Genomic DNA, 27,527 nt, shown 5'->3' with positions numbered 1-27,527 from the left:
CCTTTGCCTTTGCCTTTGCCTTTGCCTTTGCCTTTGCCTTTGCCTTTGCCTTTGCCTTTGCCTTTGCCTTTGCCTTTGCCTTTGCCTTTGCCTTTCCTTCCCCTTCCCTTCCTTTCCCTTCCTTCCATCTTGACAGCACTTCCATTTATACAGTAACAACTCTGGTTTTGGAAATAATTTATCTTTCTCACTATTAGTGTAACAGTGATGGCATCTTCCATAGTCWACGAAAAGTAAAATATGAGTTGACAGCTGTTGCTGTAACAGTTGTTACGACATCCTTTGTAGTTGAAGGAAAGGAAAACTGCAGTTGACAGRGCAATAAAATGTTTCAATGGCTTTGGTTTTATAACATTATGCAAATATTGCAGGGCCATGCATTTGGCTTTGTTATTAATCTTAAATTTAGTGAACAAAAAAAAATTAAAATTAGGTGGATAGTTTTTYCTCATTGAAAAACGTAATGCTAGAATATGTTCTAAATATTGAGAAGTATGTTATAAATTRCTTTTTATGTGTTACTTTTTCTTTAATAAAATAATAGTTGCACTTCAGAATGAAAGGGGTTTTGATCAAGTATTTGTAGGTTGTTTGGCAACAGATAAGCTATATTTCAGTGCTGAAAAGAGTAGCATTGCTTTAAGGTAAAGGAGAAATATTACAAGTAGAATACCRCTGTGAAATGAATGGTAAAAACAACAGAAGAACAATATTTTTATTAGTCCTTTTTTGAGTAAGCTATTTTTTATATATATATATATGTACACACACAACACTGCCCTCTGTTCAGGGTTAGACTTGTTACCTTTACTAATGATGAAAGCTTACTTTAGATGCTTARAGGCTGTCTTCATAAGACTTTGCATTTCTGTGTCACCACTTGGGTTTATCATACTAGGTTGAAACAGTGCTTGTTCCTATCAAACAGCAACCACGAAGTCATAAACCAGAAAACTAAGAATCTTTGAGTTTTTGACTATTGTAGTACTGTGGTGGAAAATTGAAATGGGAATTTCTGTTTATTTACTATACTTATTAACTGCAACCTAAGCTTTTGCCCTTAATTGCCTTGGTAGATCTGTCTGTCCCCAAGTTTGCTCCTTTTGGAGGTGTTGTGGTACTGATGGCTGTTGTTTCTTTTTACAGTTGTGTGTTCAGAGGCACCTGTGCATGAGGAGAAGTTTGTTCTATGGCCTCAGAGCTGGGTGCCAGGGAGGATGGCAGCTGCTCAGAGCTGGCAAAACCCCTCTATCTGCAGTACCTGGAAAAAGCTCTGCAACTTGATCAGTTCTTACGACAGACATCTGCCATCTTTAACAGGAGTATATCCAGGTACCGAAAGCTTTTCTACTTTCACTTGGGAATGCCAAGGAATGCCAGGCATTTTTATTATTTTGTTCCCAGCCACCACCATATGAAGAATTTATTAGTGATTTTTTTTTCATTAGAAGCTCTTCCCCTTTAAAGGAGGAGGGGTCACTTGGATTGTTCAGTCTAGAGAAGAGGAAATCTAAAAAATACCATTAAATTAAGTTCAGTAATACATCTACCATTAGCTTTGAGTTCTGAAATTTCTCTCTGGTGACCACTGACAGGACTTGAGGAAATGGTGTGAAGTTTTGTCAAGGGAGATTTAGGTGGGATATTAAGGAAAGGTTCTCTACCCAGAGGGTGATTGGGTACTGRAACAGGGTCTCCAAGGAAGTGGTCACAGCACCAGCCTGACAGAGTTCAAGAARCATTTGGATAACATTCTCAGGCACATGGTGTGATTCTTGGGACTGTCCTGTGCASGGCCTGGAGTTGGACTCAAATGATTTTTATGGGTCCCTTCCAACTTGGGATATACAAGAGTATATATCTCTATATACAAGAGTTTGGACTGTGTTTCTCTTAATTCACAGTGATGTGTTACCAGCTCATGTACAAATTAGCACAGTATTTTAAAGCTCTTTTTTGTAGCTGAGTGGCCAAAAYTTTTTTTGTCTGAAGAAAGTAGGATGAGGAAGCCCTAATTGATTTTCAGGGACACTTACAGGCTTTAGCCATAAAGAAAATGGAAAGACTTTTGTCGGATGCAGAATTTTTGTGTAAGCTGTAGCAATGGGAAATTATCAAGGTGTGTTTCTGTCCCAAAACTATTACATATTTAATTTTATCAGTGTTTTGGAATTGTAGAATTGCTGAACTGGTAACTGAATGGGCAACAAATAATATTTACAAGCATGAAATAAGATCCACACAAAAATTAGAAAAGGTATTGCAACATTTCTCACGTGTCCCTATGAATATGACAATGTTGTGCTTCAGGTTGACTTGCTTAGTTCTTGCTTCTCAGATACCTGGTTAAAGACTGGAGGTGCAGGTTTATAGTATAGCCAGGCTGGTCTCATGATGAACTGTTGCTAAAGGGTTAATGGGAAATTATTACCAGCAATATTTCTAATGTGTAAAAATACATCTGATGCTGTCTCAATTCTCAAACCATTAGATAAATGTCCACATATAAGAWAGCTGGATGGGTGTATTTTTTTAATATTTTCCTGTCATTGTCATAGTATTATGGATATTCTTGCAGTGATGAAAGTGAAGATGGATTGGATGACAATCCTTTGCTGCCTCAGTCTGGGGATCCCCTGATGCAAGTTAAGGAAGAGCCTCCAAACTCCTTGCTTGGAGAGTCTTCTGGRGCAGGGAATTCTGGGATGSTGAACACACATTCCCTGAATGGAGTACTGCAGCCAGGTAGGCATGCACTAGGCTGAATCTCTGTTTTCTTTGGGTTAGGCTGGAAAAGCATTATTTATTAAAAACTTTATTTTTTATCTAAACAGAACCAAAGTCTGAAAAAGGGAGCTTGTATAACTTTTCTAAACTGAAGAAAAGCAGAAAGTGGCTGAAGGTAAGAATATTGGAAAGGAATGCAGTTATTGTGGAGTCTGAGTAGAGTTACTCACCCAGCCATTCTTAGTAATTTAGCAGCAGTCCTGGCTAACCGGGGAGGTCCTGATTGTCTGAAAGCTGGCAAACATGACACACATTTGCAAGAAAAGCTGGCAGGAGAACGTAGAGAGCTACAGAACTGTCAGCCTGTCCTGGGTGCCATGAAAGGTTATGGAGCAGATCATCTTGAGTGTCACACATCATGTGCAGGGTAACCAGGGGATCAGGCCCAGCCAACATGGGTTTATGAAAGTCAGGTCCTGCTTGACCAACCTGATCATCTTCTATGGCAAGGTTACATGCCTAATGGATGAGGGAAAGGSTGTTGATGTCTATCTAGACTTCAGTAAAGCTTTTGACACCATCTCCCACAGCGTTTTCCTTGGTGAACTGGCTGCTCATGTTTGGATGGGTGCGTGGTTCACTGGGTGAAAAACTGTCTGGATGGCCGGGCCCAGAGAGGGGTGGTGACTGGAGTTAMATTCAGCTGGTGGCCGGTCACCAGTGATGACCCCCAGGGCTCACTGCTGGGCCTGGTCCTGTTTGTTATCTTTATCAATCTGATGAGGGGATCAAGTGTGTCCTCAGTCACTTTCAGACAAGTTGGGTGGGAGTGGCAGGAAGGTTCTGCAGAGGGATCTGGGCAGGCTGGATCATGGACCAAGGTCAGTTGCATGAGGTTCAACAAGGCAAAGTGCCATGTCCTGCAYTTGGATCACAGCAACCCCATGAGGCACTACAGGCTGGGGAAAGAGTGGCTGGAAAGCTGCACACCAGAAAAGGACTTGGAGATGCTGGTGAACAGTGGCTGAACATGATCCCAGTGTCTGTGCCCAGGTGGCCAAGAAAGCCAATGGCATCATGGCCTGTATCAGAAATACTGGAACTAGCAGAACCAGGGCAGCGATTGTCCCCCTGTACTTGGCCATGGTGAGGCCACACCTCAAATCCTGTATCCAGTTTTGGGCCCCTCACTACAAGAAACGATATGCAGGTGCTGGAGCCTGCCCAGAGAAGGGCAACAGAGCTTTTGAGGAGTCTGGAGCACAAGTCAYAGGAGGTGCAGCTGAGGGAGCTGTGGCTGTTTASCCTGGAGTAAAATGTGTTTAGGTGTTACTGCTCTCAACAGCTGCCTGAAGCAAAGGTGAACATCAGTCTCTTCTCCCAAGCAGCAAGAAACAGGACAAGAGAAATGGCCAGGRGAGTTGTGCCAGGGGAGGTTTAGATTGGATATTAATGTAATTTTCTTCAGTGSGAAGAATGGTCAGGCATTGCCTGAGGAAGTAAGTGTAGGAATCACCATCCCTGGAGGTGTTCAAAATATATGTGGATGTGGCACTTGGGAATGTGGTTTAGTGGCAGCCTTGGCAGTGAGTATACATTCAGAACCTGAATTAATTTTAGTACACTGTTCAAATTAGTCTATCATAAAATATATTAAATGGAGATTTAGGACTCAACTAGAAATTTGTTTTTAAGTTGARCTCAGTACAAGGTCTCAGTGAGGATGGCAGAAGGGAGCGGAATGGTGGCTTTATGCCATATTTGCATTTTCACTGTATTGTAGCCTTCTCAAGTTAGCAAATACATGTCTCCAAGAGGTCAAGCATGAGCAGGTAGAAGTGGTAGAACAGCAGGACAAACTACAAATGAGGTAGGAAGCTCCTGCAAGGGTAGGGAAGCACAGGTCACAAAATAGCCCTACTGTTATCCTGGCTCTTCTCACTGCTGCTTTTCTGAGACCACAGACAGACAAAGTGGACTAAAACTGTTGCAAACTAACAGAAAACTACTTTCCTCCAAATCAGAAAACGTGTATTGAATTACTGCTACRCATGTTCTGCTCCTCCGAAAACTATTATCTGTGAGTCATTTTAGATGGAAGGCACTTTGTAAGTGCTACGTGTCTTTGTTTTACCAGATCCATGGCCCTTCATTAGGTCAAGGCTCAAGATGGTTTGTGTAAAGAAACAATTCAGTACAGGGACTTGGGATTGTTAAATTAATTCCCATTTATTCTTGTTAGAGTATCCTTCTCAGTGATGATTCCAGTGACACAGATTCACCAAGTGATGAGGATGGAGAGGAGGAAGAGGAATTTTCCCTTTCAAAGGAGGAACTTCACAATATGCTGCGATTACACAAATATAAGAAATTGCATCAAAGTAAATACAGCAAAGACAAGGAGGTAAAAGTCCAGAATTGTTACATTTCTTTKATTTTTTTCTTTTCTTTCTTTTTTCTTTTCTTTTCTTTAACTGGTATTACATTTTTATCAAAACTCATAGTGTTTYGTGAATTGGAAAATACCCTGTTGTCTGCTAGACAGTAACTGTCTAACATCACTTTAGACAAAGGTTGTTTAATTAATTACCTACATAGAATGAAAGATGCTGYGAATCTGTCAGTAATGTATGTAACTAGTATTGGCACATGTTATATATAGCTTCTGCAGTGCTCTGCCCCAGACACTAGAGTAAATATAGGGTGGTAAAGATCGATAATATGAAATAGATATGAAAACTGATACACTGTGAGTTAAATTCTAATACAAGAAGTAGCTGCTACTTGAGTGTATTTATGTCATTATTGAAGTGATGAATAGTAAGGTGATGTTTACAGTCTTGAAAGGGAATGCCTAATTTTCTACCTTGTTTTCTGTCATGACYTGAGGTTTTACTTGGCTCCTTTCTTTCAAACTTTTCAATTGTGGATTTTTTTCTTATATTCTCTTTCTTCCCCTTAGAAGAAAATAGTCTGAGGTATTTTTGCATTTTTCTTAATTTTAAGTCAAATTCTGTGGCTGTTTTGATTCTAATAATATATTTCTTCCAATTATAAAGGCTTTTGAAGAAAGGGGAAAAGTCTCAGAAGTTTGTTTATGCTCATAGTCTCACTTTTCAAAAATCTTCTATTAACTTAAAATTATGCTTAGGTTTTAAATAGTTTATTTTTGAGTGGTACTGTCTTTAATTTGCCTGTTTATCTGTAGCCTATGTGGGGCTCTTCAATGCTTCATTTGAATAATGCCAAGAATATACTGRCTTTTTTGATCATTTAGGGGAAAAAATGCTGACGCAGCTATATTTTCACGTGACAATCTGAGTGTTCAAGTTGTTTGTCCTTGAGGAAATCTTTTAAAAGTATTTTCTTTAAGCCTGTCCTTTTCCATCATTTGGAATGAATGAAGTAGAATATGTATGTRATTTGGGAATGCAAGTGAAACAAATACCTCTTCATGTAATGTGTTGTCTTGYTGGGCAGCACCTGGATGGAAAAGACAGAGCAGTTTGTTTTGAAAGGGCAACCTTCACTGTCTGCACTTCCCTCTTACTTTACAGGGTGGGCTTGGTTCCCTGTGCAGAACTTGGAGGCCACCCTTGGGAGCAGTGGTTTCACTTTAGATACTTCCAGATRGTTGATAACAAATGCAAAATGTGGAGAAATGTCAGTTTCCTGATCTCTTTTTTATGTTCAGGATCTGAGCTTGTTTGGGGGCTGTCTCTGTTACCTGCTCACTTTCTCCCTTCAGTTGCAGCAGTACCAGTACTACAGCGCGGGGCTGCTCTCTACCTATGACCCCTACTACGAGCAGCAGCGCCACCTGCTAGGGCCCAAGAAAAAGAAATTTAAAGAAGAGAAAAAAATTAAAGGTAAAGTCAGTAACCTCATGTTTTTAAACGGCTGCTGTGGTTTAACTTGTTTCCTGTATTATTTCCTTTCATTAAACATAAATGTTCAAAACTTGCRGGTTTTGCAAGGAAATACTAAGTTCTGTCAAAGAAAAATATCTTCARAAAATATTGTGCTTTATCATCTGGCTTGTAGAAAGCTAGGGTGGAAAGAAGGGCTGTGACTAGAGAGTTCATGGTTTAAGATTTTCTTTGTGGACCTTATTCAGTGGTTTGGAATCCATAAGCACTGTTTCATACCATGGTCCATTTACTCAAGAGTTTTTTGAAAACACAGTAGCTCCTTAAAAAGGGTAAGAAGTTAGCCAGTACCTGCAGCAGTTATTCCTGAATATGTATTTTTAGTGAGCAGGAAGTTAGAGGGAGTGAGAGTGTTTTCTGGAAAATAGAGGGAACTTGCAGTTGATGTTTGATGTGAGTTAAAATAGAATTATATCTCTGACATAACAGCTGGAGTTTCTGAGATGCACATTTGCCAGGAAGTGCAGTTTCCTTTCTTGTTTGGACTGGCAGTAGTTGTAAATSTGTAAGGAAGCAGAGATAGCTATGAACTGTCAGTGTAAGGTGAACTCTTAGTGTAAGTACTTGAGTTTGAGCTGTGTTTTAAAGGGGTTATTTCAGTCTGTCTTCCTTTCTGTTTGCAAGTTCCCTTAACTATGCTGTTTTTTTTCTCCACTAATCTTGCAGCATCCATAATTTTGCATACTCACAGTGAATATTTTTAATATTTGATACCAGTATCAGTTTCCTCTGAAAGCTGGTGTGATATGATAACATGCCTGTAATAAGTCTCTTTACTGCGCTGAAGTTTGCTTTGAGACTTATTATCCCAAATGATAATGTTGTCCCCTTCAAATGTCTTACCTTTACATATCTTTAAGTAGAATTTTGCTGGAAAGCAAGAAACACTGCACCAAGTCCTAGGCATTTTAACTCAAGGTATGTTTCCTTGTGTGGAAGTAATTGCATTTCACCTCTCTATTAAACAGGAAAACCTTTCCATTGTAAGATAATGAGGAAATATCTAATAGTATAAATGAATTGTATCAGAATTGGCAAACATGGCTAATTTTTTTTTTTGTGGTTCCACATAGAAATTGACTAGGAGAGTTAACTCAGGAAAGATCCCTGACTAAATGTGCCCCAGAAATAGTAACGTATTTTTATGATTGTTGTTGCCATGCAGGCAAGTTGAAAAAAGTAAAGAAAAAGAGGAGACGGGATGAAGAACTCTCTTCAGAGGAGTCACCACGACGCCACCATCACCAGACCAAAGTTTTTGCCAAGTTTTCCCATGACACGCCACCACCTGGGTCCAAGAAAAAGCATTTGTCCATTGAGCAACTTAATGCACGTCGGCGGAAAGTGTGGCTTAGCATTGTTAAAAAGGAGCTGCCAAAGGTGAGCTTGGCTAATGACAGTAGATCATTGATGACTGATGATAGCAAGAAAGTGAAATAGAAAATTTACTTAATGGGGAGTTAACACTTAGAAAAACAAAGGAAAGTAGAACATGATTTTTCTGGTGGTCATTAATGACCAAAGTAGAGTTCTGTAATCTGTARGTAATGTGTAGTTCAGATATCACCAGTGGTGCCTAAATGGAACATGCAATGCTTTGCCATGGCTTGAACAGCTCTTGGCAATGAAAAGTGTGGTAAGCTCTAGCAGGTACTCACACTAATCTGCAGRATAGCAGTATAGAGCAAACCAGTATCTAGGGTTACCGTTAAGATCAGGGAAATGAATGTTTCAGTCATAGCACTTGTGTTCTTCAAAACTTATGTCAGGAACTGATTAGGGAAAAGTTTGTCCCTGTAAAAGGGATTTACAGGACAAGCTTCAGCAAATTTGAAATACAAAGCTGAGTTCACTGTTGATAGTTTTCTGCAGATCAGAGTGGACCTTCGAACCTTCTTTTTGAAGTTCACAGTTAACAGACTTTGAATTCTAGGAAGTTAATACAAATCATGGCTGTATCACCCTTTATGACCTTAAAAGCCAAACAAAGGATGTGTGCAGTGTGATAGATGATATTTTTTCAAAAGACTGATTTTGATCATGTGAAGAGCATGGAAAGATCTACATTAATTCTTAACATCCTTGGGAAATGGGGAAATATTGTTTGATTCAGTGATTAAAATGGTCCAGGAGAACCCTGCTTTGCAACAGTAGTAATTGTGAAAAAAGAGTTGTTTTGCTTCCTTCAGGATTTGGAATACATTTATTTATTCCTTCAGTAATTTAAGATGAAAAGCTTTTTCACTCAAAATGAAGAATATTTATAGTACTTATTCTCAGATATATGTAAGTGTGCATGGCTGAAGTTGGCTCATGTACCTGCTGAAGATAGATAGTGATCTTTTAAAATACTGTTACGCCATTACCCTTAAACTAATTTACAGATGGTGTTCTTTTACAGGCATACAAACAGAAAGCTTCAGCCCGCAATCTTTTCCTAACCAACAGCAAAAAGGTAGGTGGTGGTGCTGAGTTTTACACTGTTACTTGTACTGGATGTACAAGCTGTAGGACTTACAGGTTTTTAAATTCCACSTTTTTTTGCTTTCATTTTGTTTTATCATTTGAAATCTGTATGTTMGAATTGTTGATGTGCAAATTTTAGTGGAGGGAAAAAAAACTGTCACAAACAAAATAACCCATCAATTTTTACTATTATTACAATGACATCAATTTATTTATATTAGAACAAAAAATTAYATCATCTTATGCTTCTTTATGAAATGGTAGCATAATTGTAGAATTCTCCCTCACTTTCCTGTGTATTAAGGTGAACAGGGTTGTGTTCCACCTATAATGCTATTGTAATATTTTTATGTACATTCTTATTGAAAAGTGAGAACATAACCCCAGAAAAGTGTTAAGAAATAGGTGAGTCAGAACTGTAGACAAGCCTTGAATTTTGTTCACCTGAGTCCCTTTCAAGGATCTACCCATCAGATCAGTCATGTAARTATTATGCCATGCTGACACTGCCTTCAGATTTTGTCTTCACTATCTCAGAATTTTTCTGGATGATCACATTCTCTCATGCCATTTCAGAAGCATTGCTGCTGAGTRAAGTATCACAGTATTTTCGGTTTTGAAAGATTACACTTATAATTAAAGGTTATAATTAAATCTGATACTGTTTATTGCTGGCTTTCTTTTCATCTGCCCATTTTACCACTCTTCCCAAATTTTATTTTTCTCTAGCTTGCCCATCAGTGCATGAGGGAGGTACGTAGAGCTGCTATCCAAGCCCAGAAGAACTGCAAGGAAACACTGCCCCGAGCGCGTCGTCTTACCAAGGAGATGCTTCTCTACTGGAAAAAGTATGAAAAGGTGGAAAAAGAACATCGGAAACGAGCTGAGAAGGAGGCTCTGGAGCAACGCAAGCTGGATGAGGAGATGAGAGAGGTACAGCAAAATCACAGACTGCCGATCATTAATCTGCTGAGGAGACACAGAAGTGACTTGATAATTTGAGTTTTTAAATGCAAGTCATGAAACTCAGTTACTTGTTCTCTTTCAGTGCTATTCCACATATTTCTTCTGTTATCTTATTTTTCTTTACATATTTGTTCTAATGTAAGCAAGAGATGATAAGAACCCCTTCCAACTGCATAAATTCTTTGTGAGTGAAATTGAGGAAGGAATTAGAGAAGCAGTGTGTCTCATGCACATACATAGGTCCATGTTAGTTAAGGCCAACATTTTGTGATGGTTTCTACATCTTTCTGGGTCCGGCACACATAGCACTTTTTCACTGACGCTGACTTTTTTCCTGTCCTTTTTTCCCCTGCCGTAAACAGATGTAATTTTTGTATRAGGCACAGACTTTTTCTGTGATTGCTTTTTTGCTGGCCAACTGACAACTTCTTGAACTCCATTACAGAGTAAAAAGGATTGAATTTAAGAAAAAGTTTCCTTGTAAAAGCCCTCTAGTGCATCTGTGGTTGTTACTTTATATGTGGATTCCTTRTACGAGGAAAAGTTAAACCTTTAGAATGCCTTATATTTAGTTTAATGCTTAATTATACTTACATTTATTGTGTTCCTCTCATTCTTCCAAATTCATAAGCATTTTGAGAAGTTTTCTGCTTACTTATGTTAATAGACAAGTTTTAACCATTGCATTTTTTGCCAGAGCCGAAGGGCAGACAGAGCTTCTGCACTGTTACCTATTGATGCATTTCATGTGTTCTACCATAATTCCCTCTACTAATAAGTAATAGAATATAGGAGTCAGGTTGCCATGGGAGCATTTCTTAACTGCTGAGTTTTTCTACTATAGGCCACTAAAATCCTGCTATTTTTTGGTTGATATTTTAATTATTCAGTATAAACAAAACTTCCAAACTTTCTTTTATTAGATTATGTTTTTTTGTCATAATTATTGAATTTAAAAGAACTTTTCTTTTACAACAATTTTATATTTTAACATAGATATTTATGGAGGTGGTCATTTTTTTAATGTAATTAGTAATATAGCATTTAGATAGCACAGTGATGTGCTTAACATAATCAAGATAGATTACTGTTGTTATATTATTAGATGATTTTTTTTTTTGGGTTTAATTATATTATAAACATTGAGCTCTTGTCCTGTCTTTTTTCCTCCTTCATCTGTTTTTGGTAAATGCTCTTCTCTTAGGCTAAGAGACAGCAGAGAAAACTTAACTTCCTGATCACACAAACTGAATTATATGCCCATTTTATGAGTCGTAAACGAGATATTGGACATGATGGGATACAGGAGGAAATCCTGCGCAAACTGGAAGACAGCTCTACCCAAAGGCAGATTGATATTGGTGGAGGAGTAGTGGTCAACATCACCCAAGAAGATTATGGTAGGTGATTCATCTGCAGTCTTTTCCGTGCACGCTTTTGACATTTACTGTATTCTGTGTGTTACTGTACAAACATAATGATTTCAAGAGCATCCTTCTCTGCAAGAAGAACTACTGCAATTAYTGGAATTTATCTCTGTGTTTATTTGGGTGGTTACTGCTGCAGAGCTCTAACATAGGAATGTTATTTTCAGATAGTAACTATTACAAGGCCCAAGCTCTGAAGAATGCTGAGGATGCTTACCAGATTCATCAGGCCCGGGTATGTATTTTTTGGATCCATGAAGTAGAAGAGAAAGCAAAGTAATTGGCAGAGGCCACAGTACCAAGATCTTTCATAGCAGCCAAGTCAAATAGGTTAATCCCGGGGCCCAGATTGGAATTTAATTCCATTGACACTTTTTGTGCTAAACAAGTAGAAAACCAGARTATAAAGATGTGGGCTATAGGAACAGACTATTTTTCTTTTAGTTTCTGCTGATATTGTGTCTTAAATGTGAATTGTAAAGCCTTTTATGCTACAGTTTCTTTCTTGGGAAGKTAATTTGTTCACCTTCTAATACATACCTGCCTCTTCCTGTTTAGACCAGATCATTTGATGAAGATGCAAAGGAGAGCCGGGCAGCTGCTTTACGGGCTGCTAACAAATCYGGTACTGGATTTGGAGAGAGCTACAGTTTAGCAAACCCATCTATCCGAGCAGGAGAAGATATTCCACAGCCTACCATTTTCAATGGAAAACTGAAAGGTTATCAACTGAAAGGCATGAATTGGCTGGCCAACCTATATGAGCAGGTATATTTGTACATCTTACAAATTTTTATAACTTCTTGGATTATTTAATTCATTAGGGTAAAGTTAGCCAAAAGAATCCACTGTTTTTAAAAATAGACTGTGTATAGTTGATCTTTAATGTGTTTGAAAGAAAGCAAAARATTATGTAGTCCACATACCAGTGGTCTTGATTTTGTAGGACATAGCAGCTTTGAATGGGGCATTAAGTTCAGTATTCTTTGTGTGCTTTATGCAKCTGTTTGTCACTTAGAGGATCCACGGAGGAGACTTTTGCTGCTTGGAGTTGTRTACTGTTTCAGGCTTGGGTCAGCTGGTGAGCTGCAGGCACTCTTGTCCTTGTGAGTGTGCCCAGGTCACAGTGTGATCATGAAATGCAGAGAGGCTTAGGGGAAAAAATCAGACTGAGAGATGAATGAAATGCAGTTGAGATCAATTACCTCTCAGCAGCAGATGTAAGAGATGATAAAGTTTTGGAGTATCATGTTACAGTGGGGCTGTTCCCACTAAATTCAGTGGCAACTGTTCTGCCATGTCCTTTGTGAATTAAAAAGTGGTAAAGTGAAGGTGTTCATTTATGGATCTTTTGCAGGGCATCAATGGAATCCTGGCAGATGAGATGGGTCTGGGTAAAACAGTACAAAGTATTGCTCTCCTTGCACATYTGGCTGAGGTAGGTGGAGTATAGCTTGTTCCTGGGTAATATGCTCAGTAGAAGATGCATACATTTCACATGTTGGAAATGAATTTTGGATTATAAAGCTTGAATGTCTTAAAAGGTATTTTATACATTGTTTTTAAGTGGAGCCATTGAAATAGTTGTAAATATGTGTTCATGTCTGTTTTTGTTTATATAGAGTTTTCATTTATTGACAGAGTAATACCTTCTCACTTGCACTGAGTGTAAAAGCCTCAGGAGAGAACAAGTTGTACGCTTGATGGTTCACTGAGTTTTGCAGATCAAAGTGTTCAAATTCTGAGCTTCATGGCAATTAGCATTAATTTCCATATTTCAGTGGGTTTTTTTAGGAAGCGTAGTGATTCTTCTGTGCCAGGGCAGACAAACCAACAGAATAAGGAACAGGAGCTTACTTCTTCATGCAGAAATAGAAACATTTATTTGAAAAAATAAAGGTCTTGATTGCTATCTAGTCACTTGCCCTTAATAGGGAATATTGATGAAGTGATACTAGAAGCAAAATTAGCTGCACTAGTGACAAAGTGACATAATTGTGTGCATTTCTTAATGTTCGTGGTACTGTTGGCCAAAATACTGTAAAGGTGCGCAGAGGTGGTAATTCTTGGGACAAGATGAGCTTGTCTCCCTGTGACACTGCACCTTGAAGTTTTTTGGAAGGTTACACATGGCTTTTTTCTTCCTTCCTCTCCCTTATAAGGAGAGGAAGCTTGTAACTGCTAATATACTTATGGATCAACTCAGTTATTCACCAGAGGCTACTGTAATGTATGATATGKCAGAGCAAAGTTTTTCAATGCTACTGAAGGTTCTTTTCCTAATCAGAATGATGGGGGCTGTTAGTAATATGAAGGTGGCAACTCTCAGAAACAGAGGAGTTTGCTCTGGGAACAGCTTTGCTTTTATGAAATAAATCTTGGTTTATTAGATCTGCTCTGTTTGATTTTGTATCAACCTGCTGTGTTGGGAGAGTTTTGCTGTGTTGCATACAGTTCCCTCTCATTTAATCACTGTCATTTAGTAGATGTAAAGCTGTATCAACCATCTCTATATCACTTTTCTTCAATTCATTTTTAAAAAGTTCTTATGTGTATTTTCCAGAGAGAGAACATCTGGGGACCTTTTTTAATAATTTCACCTGCCTCTACTCTGAACAACTGGCACCAGGAGTTTGCCAGATTTGTACCTAAATTTAAGGTAATAAGCGTGTCCAAGGCAGTTATTTCCATTTTCTCAAGAGCAATGAGAAAATTCTGTATCACATCTGGATGCTTACACACCTTGGAATTTGAAACTCTGTAATGAGCCTGATTCTGGTATTTTTTCTGTCATCCTGTTTTTTTTTCTGGAGTGTTCAGTAATCTAGGCCTTAAAAATAGACTTACTTTGATCACATGACTTTCATTTTATGTCAGCGGGAAGACACYTTCTCAGTGAGGGATTTTAGTAGGTCAGCAAGTGGATATATAGTTTTAACATATGGGCCTGGCAACAGAAGCAAGAATTATATACCAAGTTTTACACTGTTTCTTTAGGGTTAGAGGTCTGTTTTCAGTAATTTGTATGAATTTGAGTCAGATAAAGATTGTGTGTGAACAAATTCTAAACAGATAAGAGGGAGACAAAATGTAGTTATTACAGAAAAGTAGAAGAACATATAGTTGGACACGCGGTTACTCAAGAAAAAGGAGAGAAGTGAAGTACAAATAGATAAGAACAAAAAGAAGAAAACAAATGGTGTTTTCAGGTATATTGTGAATGTGAAAACATAGCAAGTTAGAAAGCAAGGAACTATCAATTATTGAAAAGTAAGCTGCTTGCCTCTCCCCCAGTGGGAAACGTTGGAGTGTGGCARAGGACATTGAAAAGAAATGTGAACTGCTAAAACAGTGCTGAAATCTCAGAATTCAGGTAGACAGAAGTGTCAGAAGCTTGCAGCTACATCTGCAAAGAGGAACAGATCATAGTTTAAGTATTTGGGTTGTTTACGTGGGTAAACTGGCATTACTGAGCCTTTAAAGCAACTAATGAAGAAATAMAAACATTTGTGTTATTGAGGAGGTACTCAAAAGTAAAGAAAAACCTACCTAAAAATAATACATTCATTACATTGCATAGCCCAAAATAGTAGAGGCTCTTGATTAGAAAACTTGAGAGCAGTTGGCCATTCTGCCTGCTTTCYCTCGCTTCATTTGATCAGTTCATTGTATAGAATAGTCAAACAACTGTTTATGCTTTCTCCTTCTCAAGAATGAATTACAAAAAATGTTTGAAGAATGCAGTTAGGATGCTTGTGAAAAGATAATTTTCTCTTTTTTGACTTAAACTCCAAACTGTTTCAATCATTATGTAGCTGTTCTTTGGTTTTATTGCATGATGATGTTTACCTCATCCATGGAATAAAACATGTTTTAAAAAGGAGTTTTTTAAACTTACTGTCACATGTTTGCAACTTTGATCAATCTTTTTCAACCAGTTTTGTTTCTGCCTCTAAYCATATGGAAGTGTGTAGTCAGTTCTGCTTGTAGTAAATCACAGTGAATTCATGTCCATGGCAAAATATGTAAACTAAAAGACAAATCACTTTTTGATGAGTCTGGTTTTTTTTTACAAGCATTATTATTTCAGAACAGTAGGAAGAATATTCAGTTAAAGACTTTTGGAACCTGTCAGTTGAAGTTGTAAGACTTTTCACYGCCTCAGAAACCATCATTCTCTTCCTCCCGTTTGGTCTTAGCTGCCTGTAGTCCTTCCATCAGGCAGGAGATGGCAGTACAATATTATTAACCAGTGACAGGAGTCAGGGCTCTGCAAATATTTGTCTGAGTAATAGAACCCATGAAATTTTGAACTGTAGATAGTTTAACAAATTTCTCTGGCACTAGTGCTTGCTTTTAAAATGCTCACGTTAAATACATCCAGGCCAGATGTTTTAACCTCATTGCAGGTTTTTGGGGTCAGGTCTGAAATACAAAACTAGCAGGACCATGGGGGTTGTTAAACAGTACAACAAGCCCTCTAGTCCRCTAGGTTTAACTGTGGCAGTTGAGTGCAGGCCTTTTCTGCCATAAGTAAAGTATCATTTCTAATTTTTAGAAAAGCCTGACTAGAGGGTGTCACATGTTAATGGGCATTTTTAGATTCTCAGCTTAGCTTGATCAGGCCACAAGTTGCTTGATACCTTTGACTGGAATGCTCTGTTTGGACGTATTTTGAAATGCTTTCTGATTTTTCTCTGTGGTAAGAAAGACAATTTCTTTTTGTTGTTTTAGAGAAAGAGGCTTGCCATTTTCTAGACCACAGGCTATACAATTCTACAGCTGGTGTCTTTATTTGAAAATAGTGTCTTTCTACTTTTTTTTACTGTTCCAGGTGCTACCTTATTGGGGAAACCCCCATGACAGAAAAGTGATCAGGAAGTTCTGGAGTCAGGTAATACTAGCATGAATGTGTGATTTGATTGTGTTTCTTTGTGCAGAGTAAACCAGAAACTGTTGCTACATGTGACCAAACTAAATGATGTGTGGATGCAGAATTTCTTCATCCCTGTAGTAGTATTATCATTAACATAATGAGGTGGAAGACTTCTCTTGAGCTGGAGGGCAATACCATACAGAGCAATTCAATGCAGTTTGGAGTTCAGATGAAGGAACTAGTGCTCTGTAAATAAAGCAGGAAGTTTCAGTGTCAAGGACTGTTTATTCTGTTTGAGTAACCTAACTCAGGATGCCCTAATCCGGAATCCCTGCAGGTCTGTCAGATTGTTCCTGATTTAACAATAGCATTTGATAGGGTTCAGTACCTGGGTCTTGTCTTGCACATTAAGAAACGTCTGAAATTGTTCAAGGGCTGAAGTCCAGGTCCACTAGTTGAGTAACTGTGATATAATTAATTTAAAAAGTCAGCTGGGGAAAATGCAATGGTAATGAGAAAATTGTAAAATAGAAGTCTGAAATTACAGTGAACTCTTGATGATGTATTTATATTTTGTGGACATTTGTTTCTCCTTTTGTGGTTGTAGAAGACACTGTATACTCAGGATGCTCCTTTCCATGTGGTAATTACCAGTTACCAGCTGGTAGTGCAGGATGTGAAGTATTTCCAGCGAGTGAAGTGGCAGTATATGGTGCTGGATGAAGCACAAGCACTCAAGAGTAGCTCCAGGTAATAAACTAATTGGAAACAAAAATTTTCTCTCTGAATCAGCCTCTTGGAGGACTATTAAGAAAGCATCAAGAGAACATAAATGGATAGAATTTAAAATTTATATACAGAAGACCCCTTAAGTGTCTAATCTAGTTAAATACCTGTATAACTCTCTGGCACTGGATTGATCCATTAGGTTTTTTGTATTTAGATTTTCCAAATATGTGAAATGTAATTAAAAAGTAATTGTGGAGCAGAAACTTGTATGGAGTACAGGACAGTTAAACAAAACAGCATGAAATGCTGTCCAGTTTTCCTCCTGACTGCTCACAGAAGTCTGCCTGCTGAATGGTCTGTAGTTATATTGCTTATATTGGCTCCATTAAGTGCCTTATTTTGATTCCTTATTCAGTGGCACTTCCAGACATGAATGAAGGTCAGAGCCCCATGAATACTGTTGGCTGCAGTAAAGCCCAATCTGTGTCATGAGACTCTATGCCAGAAAATTTTCTGTTTGTTTTCAAGTAATGGATTTGTCTGTCTTTACTTCTGTAATTGCTTTCCCATAACCTTTGTCCGAGTTGCCCTTGTATGCAGTAAGTTGAGGACTGCGTAAGAGGCAGGCTCATTCTGACCARAGTTTGTTTCTTCARCATTCTTTGGAAACCMCTCCTCTAAAATGATTGTAATGTATGGCTCAGCACTCCTGCCAGAGTAGCCCATACAGTTCCTCTTCTAGAATCTGAAAAATACATGAYGTTCTGATTCAAAATAACCGTTTATTTTGGAAAGTTAATGATTCTGGTCATGAGATTTTTATTAGTAAGCATTTGTTTTAAAAACTAATAAAAAGATACTTAGAAAAATAAATTATGCGCTTTTTTTCCTTTTTTTTTTTAATTAGTAAAAGGCTACTTCTTCCTGTAGTTGTCTTTTGATAGACTGGGGAACAGCTRTAATAGTTGTGTCCAGTGACCTTCAAAGAACATTTGGGAAACTCACTGGAAGCAATTGGTCTTAAAAAGGCCTTATGTTTCATTTAATTCTACAGTTTTCTCTAGAAATGATTTTTCTTACTCTTATTCATCAGTGTTCGTTGGAAGATCCTGCTACAGTTCCAGTGTCGAAACAGATTGTTGTTGACTGGGACACCAATCCAGAACACAATGGCTGAGGTATTTGGGGACTCACAAGAGTGGGTTTTTCTTTATAACAAGAATGTATACCAAATATATTGGAACAGTTGAGAAACCTCTTGTGTTTGTGTGGTTGTGGGATCATGCTTGTAGTAAACCACTGGCAAACAAAGATAGGATCAGCCCTGGGAGGGAAAAACATGAAAACTTCCCACACATTTAACTAAAACTAAAGGTATGTGATGTAACACTTAGATTACTTACTTTTACTGAGATAAAATCTAATTCAACTGACTTCTCCTTCTGTTGGCTGAAGTAATTGTGCTGTGTTTCTCACTGCTTTCTAATGGAATTTTGTTAAGTTGGTATTTGTGGCATTTTAGGGAGATGTAAGAAGAGAATACAGCTGGGTTTTGTTTAATTTTGCCCTGTGTCATGATCTAGTAAAGTAATTTTGCTTTTAAAGAGCTGCAAGGGTTTGGGATCCCCGATCACCTTGTCCACAGTGGGATGACTTTTGCTGATCCAGTGTTTTTTGCTCTTTTAGCTGTGGGCCCTGCTGCATTTTATCATGCCAACGCTGTTTGATTCCCATGAGGAGTTCAATGAGTGGTTTTCTAAGGACATAGAGAGCCACGCAGAGAACAAATCTGCCATTGATGAGAGTGAGTGCACTGTGTAATTGCTGTAATTTTTATATTAAGAACTATTGCCTTTTGGAACTTATAATGGATAAACTTTTTATGAGATATGACATCTAAAACAGAGGATACATAATGGGATTGGAACATTATTGGATCTTTGTCAATAGTTTATGTCAAAGTTTGTGTTTCTGACTGTAATATAGCATGTGTAATGAATAGAAAAACTATGTAGCACAGTACTCCTGTGAAAAAGAAAAATCAACAGAGAGGAAAGGTATCAACTCTGTGCTGTAAGAACTCATATAAGGGGAAATGGCTGAGCAGTAAGGGACTTCATTTGTGGTAAAACACCATGTCATTTTCTTCTTGATGAAGTAATTGTTCTTTCTTTCCTCTTCCCTTTATTTTAGACCAGCTATCTCGCTTGCACATGATTCTGAAGCCTTTCATGTTGAGAAGAATCAAGAAGGATGTGGAGAATGAGCTGTCAGATAAGGTGAGAAAAATTATTTCTCTAGAATGAGTATTACAGCTGTATTGTCATAGCCTTGATCTCTGATCAGTTTTTTAAAAATTGTTTGTCAGTCTGCATACCTGAAATTTGACTGTAGACTTYTCTTGGACCTTAAGTTTTTTGCACCGCATCTGAGCACTGTCATTATATATTAATGTGACTGAAGAACGCCTGATTAACAACCTTTTTTTCCTAGGGAAAGCGTTTTCTTATCATTAAAAATGAAATATCTTTAGTCCTGGTTAAGTTGACAGAAGTATCCCTAATGGCAGTGAAGGAGATTGATGCAGCAGTGACTGGGTGCTAAACATTTCTGTTTGCCTTTGTGAAGGATTTTGCATGGGTTTAGGATCTTTTTTTGCTTGCCTGTTCAGAGTGGGAAATACTAGTGACAACATCATACCCTCTTGTCAGTCTCTTAATTTTGCATGGATGTTGAAATGATCTTGGGGTCAACAGTCTCCAGGTTTTGGCACCATTGGCTGAGAGACATCAGATTTGTTCTGATGTGTTTATTTGTTTCAGTGGACCACCCAGAGCCACTTCTGTGCGATGCATCCATCGCTGTTGTAGGCTCCTGACACTCCTTATCACGGCTCTAAGTGGGTAAATGTAGGATGGTAGAATTGAAGTCAGATTTTAAACTGATCAGCTGCCAATGTCATGTTTTCATGGCTTCTTAAGAATCTGTTTACTGAGTTGTGTTCACATACTTTCGATGGTCTGTCTCCTACATCGTTACCCAAACCTTCCAAAACACATCTATCAGTTCAGTCCTTTCCAGGTTAGGTCCTGAAATATAAATCTGAATGCAGCTGCCTATAAATGTAGTTTTGGAGAAAGTTATGTTTTCCTCAAGGTGTCTTTCTCTCAGCTTTGTGTACACTGATGCGTTCATTCTTCATTTCAGAGATAGAAATGGCTAAATCTTCATTATAATTTTGCAGATTGAAATTCTTATGTACTGCCAGCAGACAAGTCGACAGAAGCTCTTGTACCAAGCTCTGAAAAACAAAATTTCTATTGATGACCTCTTGCAGTCATCAATGGGCACTACTCAGCAAGCACAGACCACCACTAGTAGTCTCATGAATCTAGTCATGCAGTTCAGGAAGGTAAGGCTATTTTAAATAATAATTTTTGAAAAGCATGATCATTCGTTAGCGCAGAATTTAAATATGGCTTCTAGAAAACACCATATTAAAAAAATCCAGCATAGGCAAGCAAGTTTGCATGCAGTTTTGTTTTGTTTTGAATGTAGAGTAGCCTGATGCTAGGAGTAGAAGAGCTTTAGCCAAATGGTGCATGCATCTGCTAACTGATTTGGTTACAATTCGTTGTTGAAGGAAGCCGTTCACTTGCACAAAAGAGACAATAACTGTTACGTGAATAGGAAAAGGTATGCCRTATTCAAATTTGAGCAGATGTACTAAAATAGCCATGCAATATTAATCAGTACTAAAGTTTTAGTGATCGTTGGTCATGGTTGATTTGAGAGGTAGGTGCTGCATCGAACTGAGTTAATTCCTCCCAGCTTTTGACATGCTCCCTTTGTTACAGGTGTGCAATCACCCAGAGCTGTTTGAGCGACAAGAAACTTGGTCTCCATTTCACATCTCCCTAAAGCCATACCAGATTTCCAAGTTCATCTACCGTCATGGRCAGATCAGGGTCTTCAACCACTCACGGGACAGGCAAGCCTATTCCACTTCCTATCCAGTTTAGCTTATTTAGTATCATTGCTTAGGCTTATTTTATCTTTATAAGTGCTAATTAACCAATRTACKTAAATGACATGGGCTGATTAGTCYATTTCCTTTTAGTCATTCAGCTGTTAAATATCTGATATTGATCCTCTTTTTTTATGGAATCCTARTCACAGAATATCCCTTTGATTTAATAAGAAAGCCAGGAAAAGGAATTTAGAGTTGTTGCTGATGATGTGTAATAGAATCGAGCATTAAAAGATTSCTAAAAAAACTCACCTGRTTTCCCTTCAGTGATTTTCACAGGCAATGAATATATCATATCTGTCTGTTTTTACATGGTATGTGAGCATCTGCTAGTGCCTTGGCAGCTTTTGATGCTCACTTTTGTATGAGGAGAATTTGCCCAAGTTCAGTTTGCTGTTTTCTCCAACCRTGGCAATTCTTGATAAATTTTGTCTGCATTCAGTTATGACAAGTGCTCAGGGAAAAGATGTCAAAGACATGGATGAAGACCAGATCAGCTGTTCTAGAGCGTATAATGCAGTTCCACAACAATGGTGTGTCTCAGTGTCAAATTAGCACCAGTGCATGATTAGCAGCAGTAGACTGATGATGCTTTCCTTTGACTGCCATGCAACTCCAGATATTCAGAGTGCTAAAATACTTGCAATGAAGAAGTGAATGGCTGCTCTGTATCTTATGTAATTGTGTGATTGAACACGTTACATGTTAACACCTTCTTAGTGATGTTGTTTGGTTTTGTTGCTTTTATTTTCAGGTGGTTACGGGTTTTACTTTCGCCATTTGCACCAGACCACATCCAGCAGTCTCTCTTCCATAGGAAGGGTAGGTTTGCAGTCCTGGGAAGCAAATTGGGTTGCACACTGTGATGTTTTAATATGTCTTCTTTGGGGGAAGGACTAATAGGCAAGATTAATTAGTTCTCTGAGATAATCTGATCATCGTTTGTACATATATTTCATTTGCTGAGAGAGGAAAAAATGGAAAGCAGCTGGAAGAACAATCTGTGGATAACTTGTCATTTAGGTACTGCTTAATCCTAGTGCAGTATCTTAATTCAGTCTGTCTTGTTTTAACTTGCTTCAAGGGATTAGTTCTGTCATTTTAGTCTAATGGAATTTTTCACAGATTCAGTTCTAAGAAATCTTGGATTCATTTCAGTACATGCTGTGTTGTATCTTAAACTGCCAACTTGGCTTTCAGATAAAAACTAGATGAGATGCAAGTGACCCATAATCTATCAATGAGCAAAAACCCCAGAAAAGCTGCTTAAATTGACAGATACAATTTATTATAGATGATTGAAGATTTTTCCTACAAGAGGTAATTATTAGATCACTCAGCTAGTGGGATGGGAAAAACTTTGTAAGTAAAAAGCAGAAGAGATACTGACTGCATGACTATGCTGAAATCTATTCAGCTGGTWTTGGGGCTATGCAATGCACATGGGCCTGAAAGGCTTTTCCATACCAATTCCTGCGTGTCCTTCTAACCAATTTGACTTTCTGAATGAGAGGGAGGATGTGAGGCAAACATTYTGAGGTATGCATGTTCTGGTCAGCTGTCTGGCAGGTATGTGTTCAAATTTGCAAATATGCACACTGCCTGTTGATTCTTCGTAAATAAAACAAATGTCCTTAGTGGCTGCACTTGGGCCTAGAATGTATTTCTCTTTTTTGGTAAGTGCCCTTCTCTTGTCTGCATGGGAAAATGAACTGGAATGTGGAGTCATGCAACAGAGATTCAAATTGAATTTTCAGTATTTCTAAGAGATCTAGGTTAAATTAGGATCTCCTCTTTACTCACCTAGATCTGTGATATGTCAGAGAATGTGTATCTTCAACTGATGAAGTAAATTTAGTTTTCAGCTATGARCTGTCTGTGAAATGTGCTGGCCTAACTTCAATATTTCTGTGACCTAGGCATCAATGAAGAAAGCTGTTTTTCTTTCCTCCGGTTTATTGATGTCTCTCCAGCAGAAATGGCAAACCTTATGAATCAGGGACATTTAGCCAGGTGAGGACAACTTTTTTTTTCTTCTCTTTTAGTGATCACAGGAAAAGTACAGATGATGTTAGCCATCCTTCTCTACCTGCATTTTCTATGCCTCAATATTGTCATTTCTCCTTCATTATGTAATACTAGAACAACTTCTAGAGTGTTCCTCTGGGTATAGGGCACCATTATGCAATGCTATTTTTGTACCCCTGTCCAAAGAAAYGCTGTGTTACAAAGAATTGACACTGTAAATACACAAGATGGTCAAAGGGCAAAAGGAGAAGTTTGCTTAGGGTCATGCTGCAGGTTGCTGGCTTTATCAAGCGCAAAATCCAGACTTTGGAACACCAGTTCAGTGAATTCTTACCAGTTGCACTGGAGTGTACCTTTTAAACACATGTGGAATAAGCTTGTGCTGTGGTAGTTCTTCAGCCCTGAGCCATATTGCCTGCTTTCCACATGTTTTTAGTATGGAATGGMATTCTGAGGCGTGGACTTAGACGTGTGGATTTATAGCATCATGAATTGTATTATCTCAAAAAGAGAGAGGATCTTTTAAAGTTATATTGTACTCTGTAAAGGACTCTGAGTCAAGTAAAATAGACTGTTAGAAATTCGAGATTAAAAGGCAAGTCTTTATTAGTAAATAGAGATGTTTTGCTTTAGAGCTTTGTGAGTAATATTCTTTCTCTGTGTGGATTATTTTGAATTACTGTTTCTTGACTACACTTCAGTACCATAATTCAGACTTCTTGTGATGTATCTCAGTGGTCTTTATGATAAATTCTGGACTCATTACACAGCTTGTTATGAATAATTTATATGGAGGGCAATTTACAGAGAAATTAGTGCAGTTTTAAATACTAGTGACTAAATGGGGCTTGAGCCTTTTAGATTAAGTGCTTCAAAGTGTATCCTAAATTAATCACTTAGATTCATTTAAGCCACTGTACAAAAAATTGAAATAAGAGTGACATAATTGAAAGATGTCCAGCAAAAATTATTTTCTTTAACTCAAGATACTGTAAGCCTGAAATTCTGAAACAAACCCCATTTCTGTCAAATAGAGTTATGCTGTAAATATGCTCAAGCCTTACTTTCACAAAGCAGTGAATAAATTCATCTCCTGTGTTTTGTTTCAGATGGTTAGCTCTTTTCCTGTCTCTGAAAGCATCCTACAGGCTCCATCACATGCGCTCCTGGAGGGAGACGGAAGAGGAGAAAGAGCAGGGGTCATGTTTTCTGAGGAACAGGGATTTCTTGCTTGATGTAAATTTCCCACTGTCTTTTCCTAACTTGCACAGCTGCACTTTGCTGCAGGTAAGGAAAATGTCTGTGATCTGGAGACAGTAGCAAATCCTCATGAGTAAGAAATGATGAAAACCKTCTTGTCCTTATAAAACAGGGAAAACAAACTTGGGAACGGGGTGAATATATTGTCTGCTTTTTTAGATATAGTTAAGAGACTTCAGAGTGCTGAACAGAAAAATAATCTAACTGCTGTTTCCCTCCCATGTGGCAGTAGATTTCAAAGCTTGCTATAATAAAAAAAATTATGTTGACTTACAAGACTTCAAAGTACTGCTGGAGCACCAAAAGTAGATGCAGGAGCAACAGAACTAGACTCGTGTTATGTCAGGGATGGATTSTATTTGTTAGCTGAAGAGTTTTGGTATGTTTTTTATGTGCAATATGCTCATTTTCTGGCTGAAATGACTCTTTTCTTGTCAAATTCAGTACATTGTTGCAGCAACTGGTGAAAATGGACACTTGGCCTGACAGTGTTTTAGATTTGGTGGACAGACATAGTCAGTAGTGTATTTCTACTCTGAAATTTGCTTCTGCTGCTATCTGATAGACTCCAGATGTATTCAAGTTACTGTGTAAAACAAGGTCATTTTTGCTAATCTTTTGCCTGGGATATGTGTGAAGATTTTGTCTTTTTATGGCTAAACTGGAGTTGATTTCCTGCATTAGTTTAAGGCTGTACTGGTTCAGTTCACTGGGAAGTAAGTTCACAAAAGTGCTAGCATGCAGTCAGGAAAGCATCYAGGGCAGTTAGCAGATATGCAGTAAAAAAAATCTTCTGAAATGGTGAGATCGTGCCAGATTTCTCTAGGGAATATTGCTTCTGCTCATGAGTCTGGAAGGGGAAAGGAGATAGGCAGAATTCAATTGAATATTGTGTAGAGGAAGTTGAAATTGAAGACGCGTAAGCAGTAGGAAACCAACCTTGGACTTGGTGTCATGTTTTGCAGCGTTAACAGCAAAGCCAACAAAATGAGTCCTCCTAGTTATCAAACAAAGAGTCAGCCAAGTGAATGTGTATGCCTGTTAACTCTGGCTGTGCTGGTATTTCAATATTCTGTGTTTCCGTGTCTAGCTTGATTAAATGTCTATGCCATAGGAATTTGCTTTCAGTTAGTTTTTTTGAAATTACAGTCTGCTGTTTCTAGAATGTCTTTGCAGGGTTTATGTCCGAGACTATGCTGTAGCTCTCTCCTCTTGTTGGTATGGTTAAGGAAAATTTGTGTTGTGTCATAASTGTGTAGCAGTAACAAGGTTTAACAGTAAAAAAGATGATATCAGAAGTTGTGTGCACCTAGAGAAGGCAGCATTCATTTTTACACATGTGGAAAGATGATCYAACTCCTTACATAGCCCTTGGTTTGGTGTGTATAAATACCTAAATGRAGATCATTAAATTTTCTGAAAGACAGAAGATGGATTAAGATTATAGATTTTAAATATATGATGTGGAATATGCATGTGTAGGTTTTAATATTAATTAAGTGTAAAGCATTTGGATAGACCCACCTGTACCACAGCCTGACAAGATTTAAATATTAATTTGGTTTCTCCAAATAATTTCTGTTCTTTTGAGGAAGTCATTACTTATGTCTCAGGGTTTCCYAGGGCTGTTGACTGTGTGTAGCTAATGATTTGCAACTAATAGGTTCAATACAGAAAACAGCTGAGGAGCAGAGTTCATCAGTGCAATGCGGTGCATTTGTGATAACCCTAGTAAATCTAAAGGAATAATAAAACGCTACGGTTATGACAGATCCTTTAGAGCTGTTTTCTAACCTGCCTGTTAGACAAATTACCACCTGAAATGACTTTTAAATAAGCCACGTTTGCAGAATTTTGTTTGTAGAGGTTACGTACAGAACACCTTAAAAATAAAAGGGGGTGGTTGGGGAGTGCAAAACCAATGAGAGAGCTGAAAAACAAATTGCCTTTTACATGCCTGTCTTTTAGCACTGCACATTATTGTGAGTGAAAATGAGCTTTTTTCCTTAGCCCAAATTGGAGAAGGCTTTCTATAAAACACTCTCCAAGGTTTCTTCTTGGGCTTCATAAGATAGTAACATGCAGGGAGTGAGAAGGGTGAGAAAAGAGGAAAAAGGAAATGGTATACATCTGGAAAGGCTTTTCTTAACTACTCAGATCAGCATTTCYGATGTAAGAGACAAAGTATTAAAAGAAGTCAGTAGAAAAAGAAACACATTTATTTTTGATGGGTATTTCTGAAATTGAGGTAACTTTTGTCTAAAGAKAGTATGAGTTTCATCATGTAAACACAGAAATCCCTTGCAGTGTGAGGTCTCTTCATTGCCCTTGCTTAACGCCTCCACACCATGTATATTCATTCGTATAYGTTGAATTAAATTAATATAAAATCTGCTCTGTTTACATGAGCCCTTCTCTCCTTTCGTTTCCTAATTTTATTTCTGTTAAAAAATTTAGGAGTGTTACTGAGCTTAAGATAGTGGTAGCAATCACCCATATTTATGTGCAGCTCTGTTTGCAGTATAGGAGAGCCTCTTTCAAAACTTATTTTGGATTGCATAGTTGTAGATGTGTACATTCTTGGTTTTTAACAGTCTTGCTCTTTGGTTTTTGGCCTTGTTGTACTGAGGTATGTGATCCATTTCAGAGCTGTGTTCAGCTCTGTAACTTCACCCAGTCTTTTCCATGGGTGTGGTTGGTGGGAAGCTGGTTTCCACTGCCCCTGTTGTATCTGGTGACTGCTCCATTCATGAATACTTAACAGCTGTGTATGTCAGGATTCCGAGCGATGTCTCTTATATGACCTGCTCATAATTTGTACCTAGGAATCTAGCCCTTGAGTCAGATCAATGCCCAGGGACAAATACTTAYTCATATTTTGGATACCTTCTTGGAAGCTTTATTTGTGTTTTCTGCTGGGTACTTCAACTGCCCTAAAGTCACCATTTGGGTCTTTGATAGTGTTTTCCGAAAGAGAATTAAGTAACGAACTTTGCATTAGTTTRGAATTACAGTTTGTTAACTTCCTCTCCATCCATTTCTTGTATTCTAACTTTCCAGGAAATAATTACCAAACCTCTCTATTGACT

At 38.0% G+C, this 27,527-nt stretch overlaps 1 protein-coding gene across 2 annotated transcripts in view; it reads left to right on the top strand.

Annotated features, from left to right (window-relative positions):
- Positions 1 to 27,527, top strand: part of INO80 (INO80 complex ATPase subunit) — a 61,818-nt gene that overhangs the window by 7,017 nt on the left and 27,274 nt on the right. For both annotated transcript variants that reach the window (XM_057365567.1, XM_057365576.1), the window contains exons 2-24: positions 1,147 to 1,332; positions 2,579 to 2,745; positions 2,835 to 2,902; positions 4,970 to 5,131; positions 6,476 to 6,596; positions 7,822 to 8,036; positions 9,058 to 9,111; positions 9,852 to 10,055; positions 11,293 to 11,488; positions 11,683 to 11,750; positions 12,074 to 12,283; positions 12,873 to 12,953; positions 14,079 to 14,174; positions 16,350 to 16,409; positions 16,999 to 17,141; positions 18,214 to 18,298; positions 18,807 to 18,924; positions 19,314 to 19,399; positions 20,365 to 20,532; positions 20,978 to 21,111; positions 21,905 to 21,972; positions 23,070 to 23,163; positions 24,288 to 24,465. In XM_057365567.1, coding sequence (XP_057221550.1) covers positions 1,190 to 1,332; positions 2,579 to 2,745; positions 2,835 to 2,902; positions 4,970 to 5,131; positions 6,476 to 6,596; positions 7,822 to 8,036; positions 9,058 to 9,111; positions 9,852 to 10,055; positions 11,293 to 11,488; positions 11,683 to 11,750; positions 12,074 to 12,283; positions 12,873 to 12,953; positions 14,079 to 14,174; positions 16,350 to 16,409; positions 16,999 to 17,141; positions 18,214 to 18,298; positions 18,807 to 18,924; positions 19,314 to 19,399; positions 20,365 to 20,532; positions 20,978 to 21,111; positions 21,905 to 21,972; positions 23,070 to 23,163; positions 24,288 to 24,465 — 2,919 coding nt within the window. In that variant the 5' untranslated portion in view covers positions 1,147 to 1,189. The remainder of the gene's footprint in view (positions 1 to 1,146; positions 1,333 to 2,578; positions 2,746 to 2,834; positions 2,903 to 4,969; positions 5,132 to 6,475; positions 6,597 to 7,821; positions 8,037 to 9,057; positions 9,112 to 9,851; positions 10,056 to 11,292; positions 11,489 to 11,682; positions 11,751 to 12,073; positions 12,284 to 12,872; positions 12,954 to 14,078; positions 14,175 to 16,349; positions 16,410 to 16,998; positions 17,142 to 18,213; positions 18,299 to 18,806; positions 18,925 to 19,313; positions 19,400 to 20,364; positions 20,533 to 20,977; positions 21,112 to 21,904; positions 21,973 to 23,069; positions 23,164 to 24,287; positions 24,466 to 27,527) is intronic.

Source organism: Malurus melanocephalus, unplaced genomic scaffold (assembly GCF_030028575.1).
Source record: "Malurus melanocephalus ecotype Western Australia unplaced genomic scaffold, MMel_1.1 scaffold_2, whole genome shotgun sequence".
NCBI classification, from domain to species: Eukaryota; Metazoa; Chordata; class Aves; order Passeriformes; family Maluridae; genus Malurus; species Malurus melanocephalus.
Note: the sequence above shows the minus strand (reverse complement) of the source record. Positions and strands in the feature narration are given on the sequence as shown.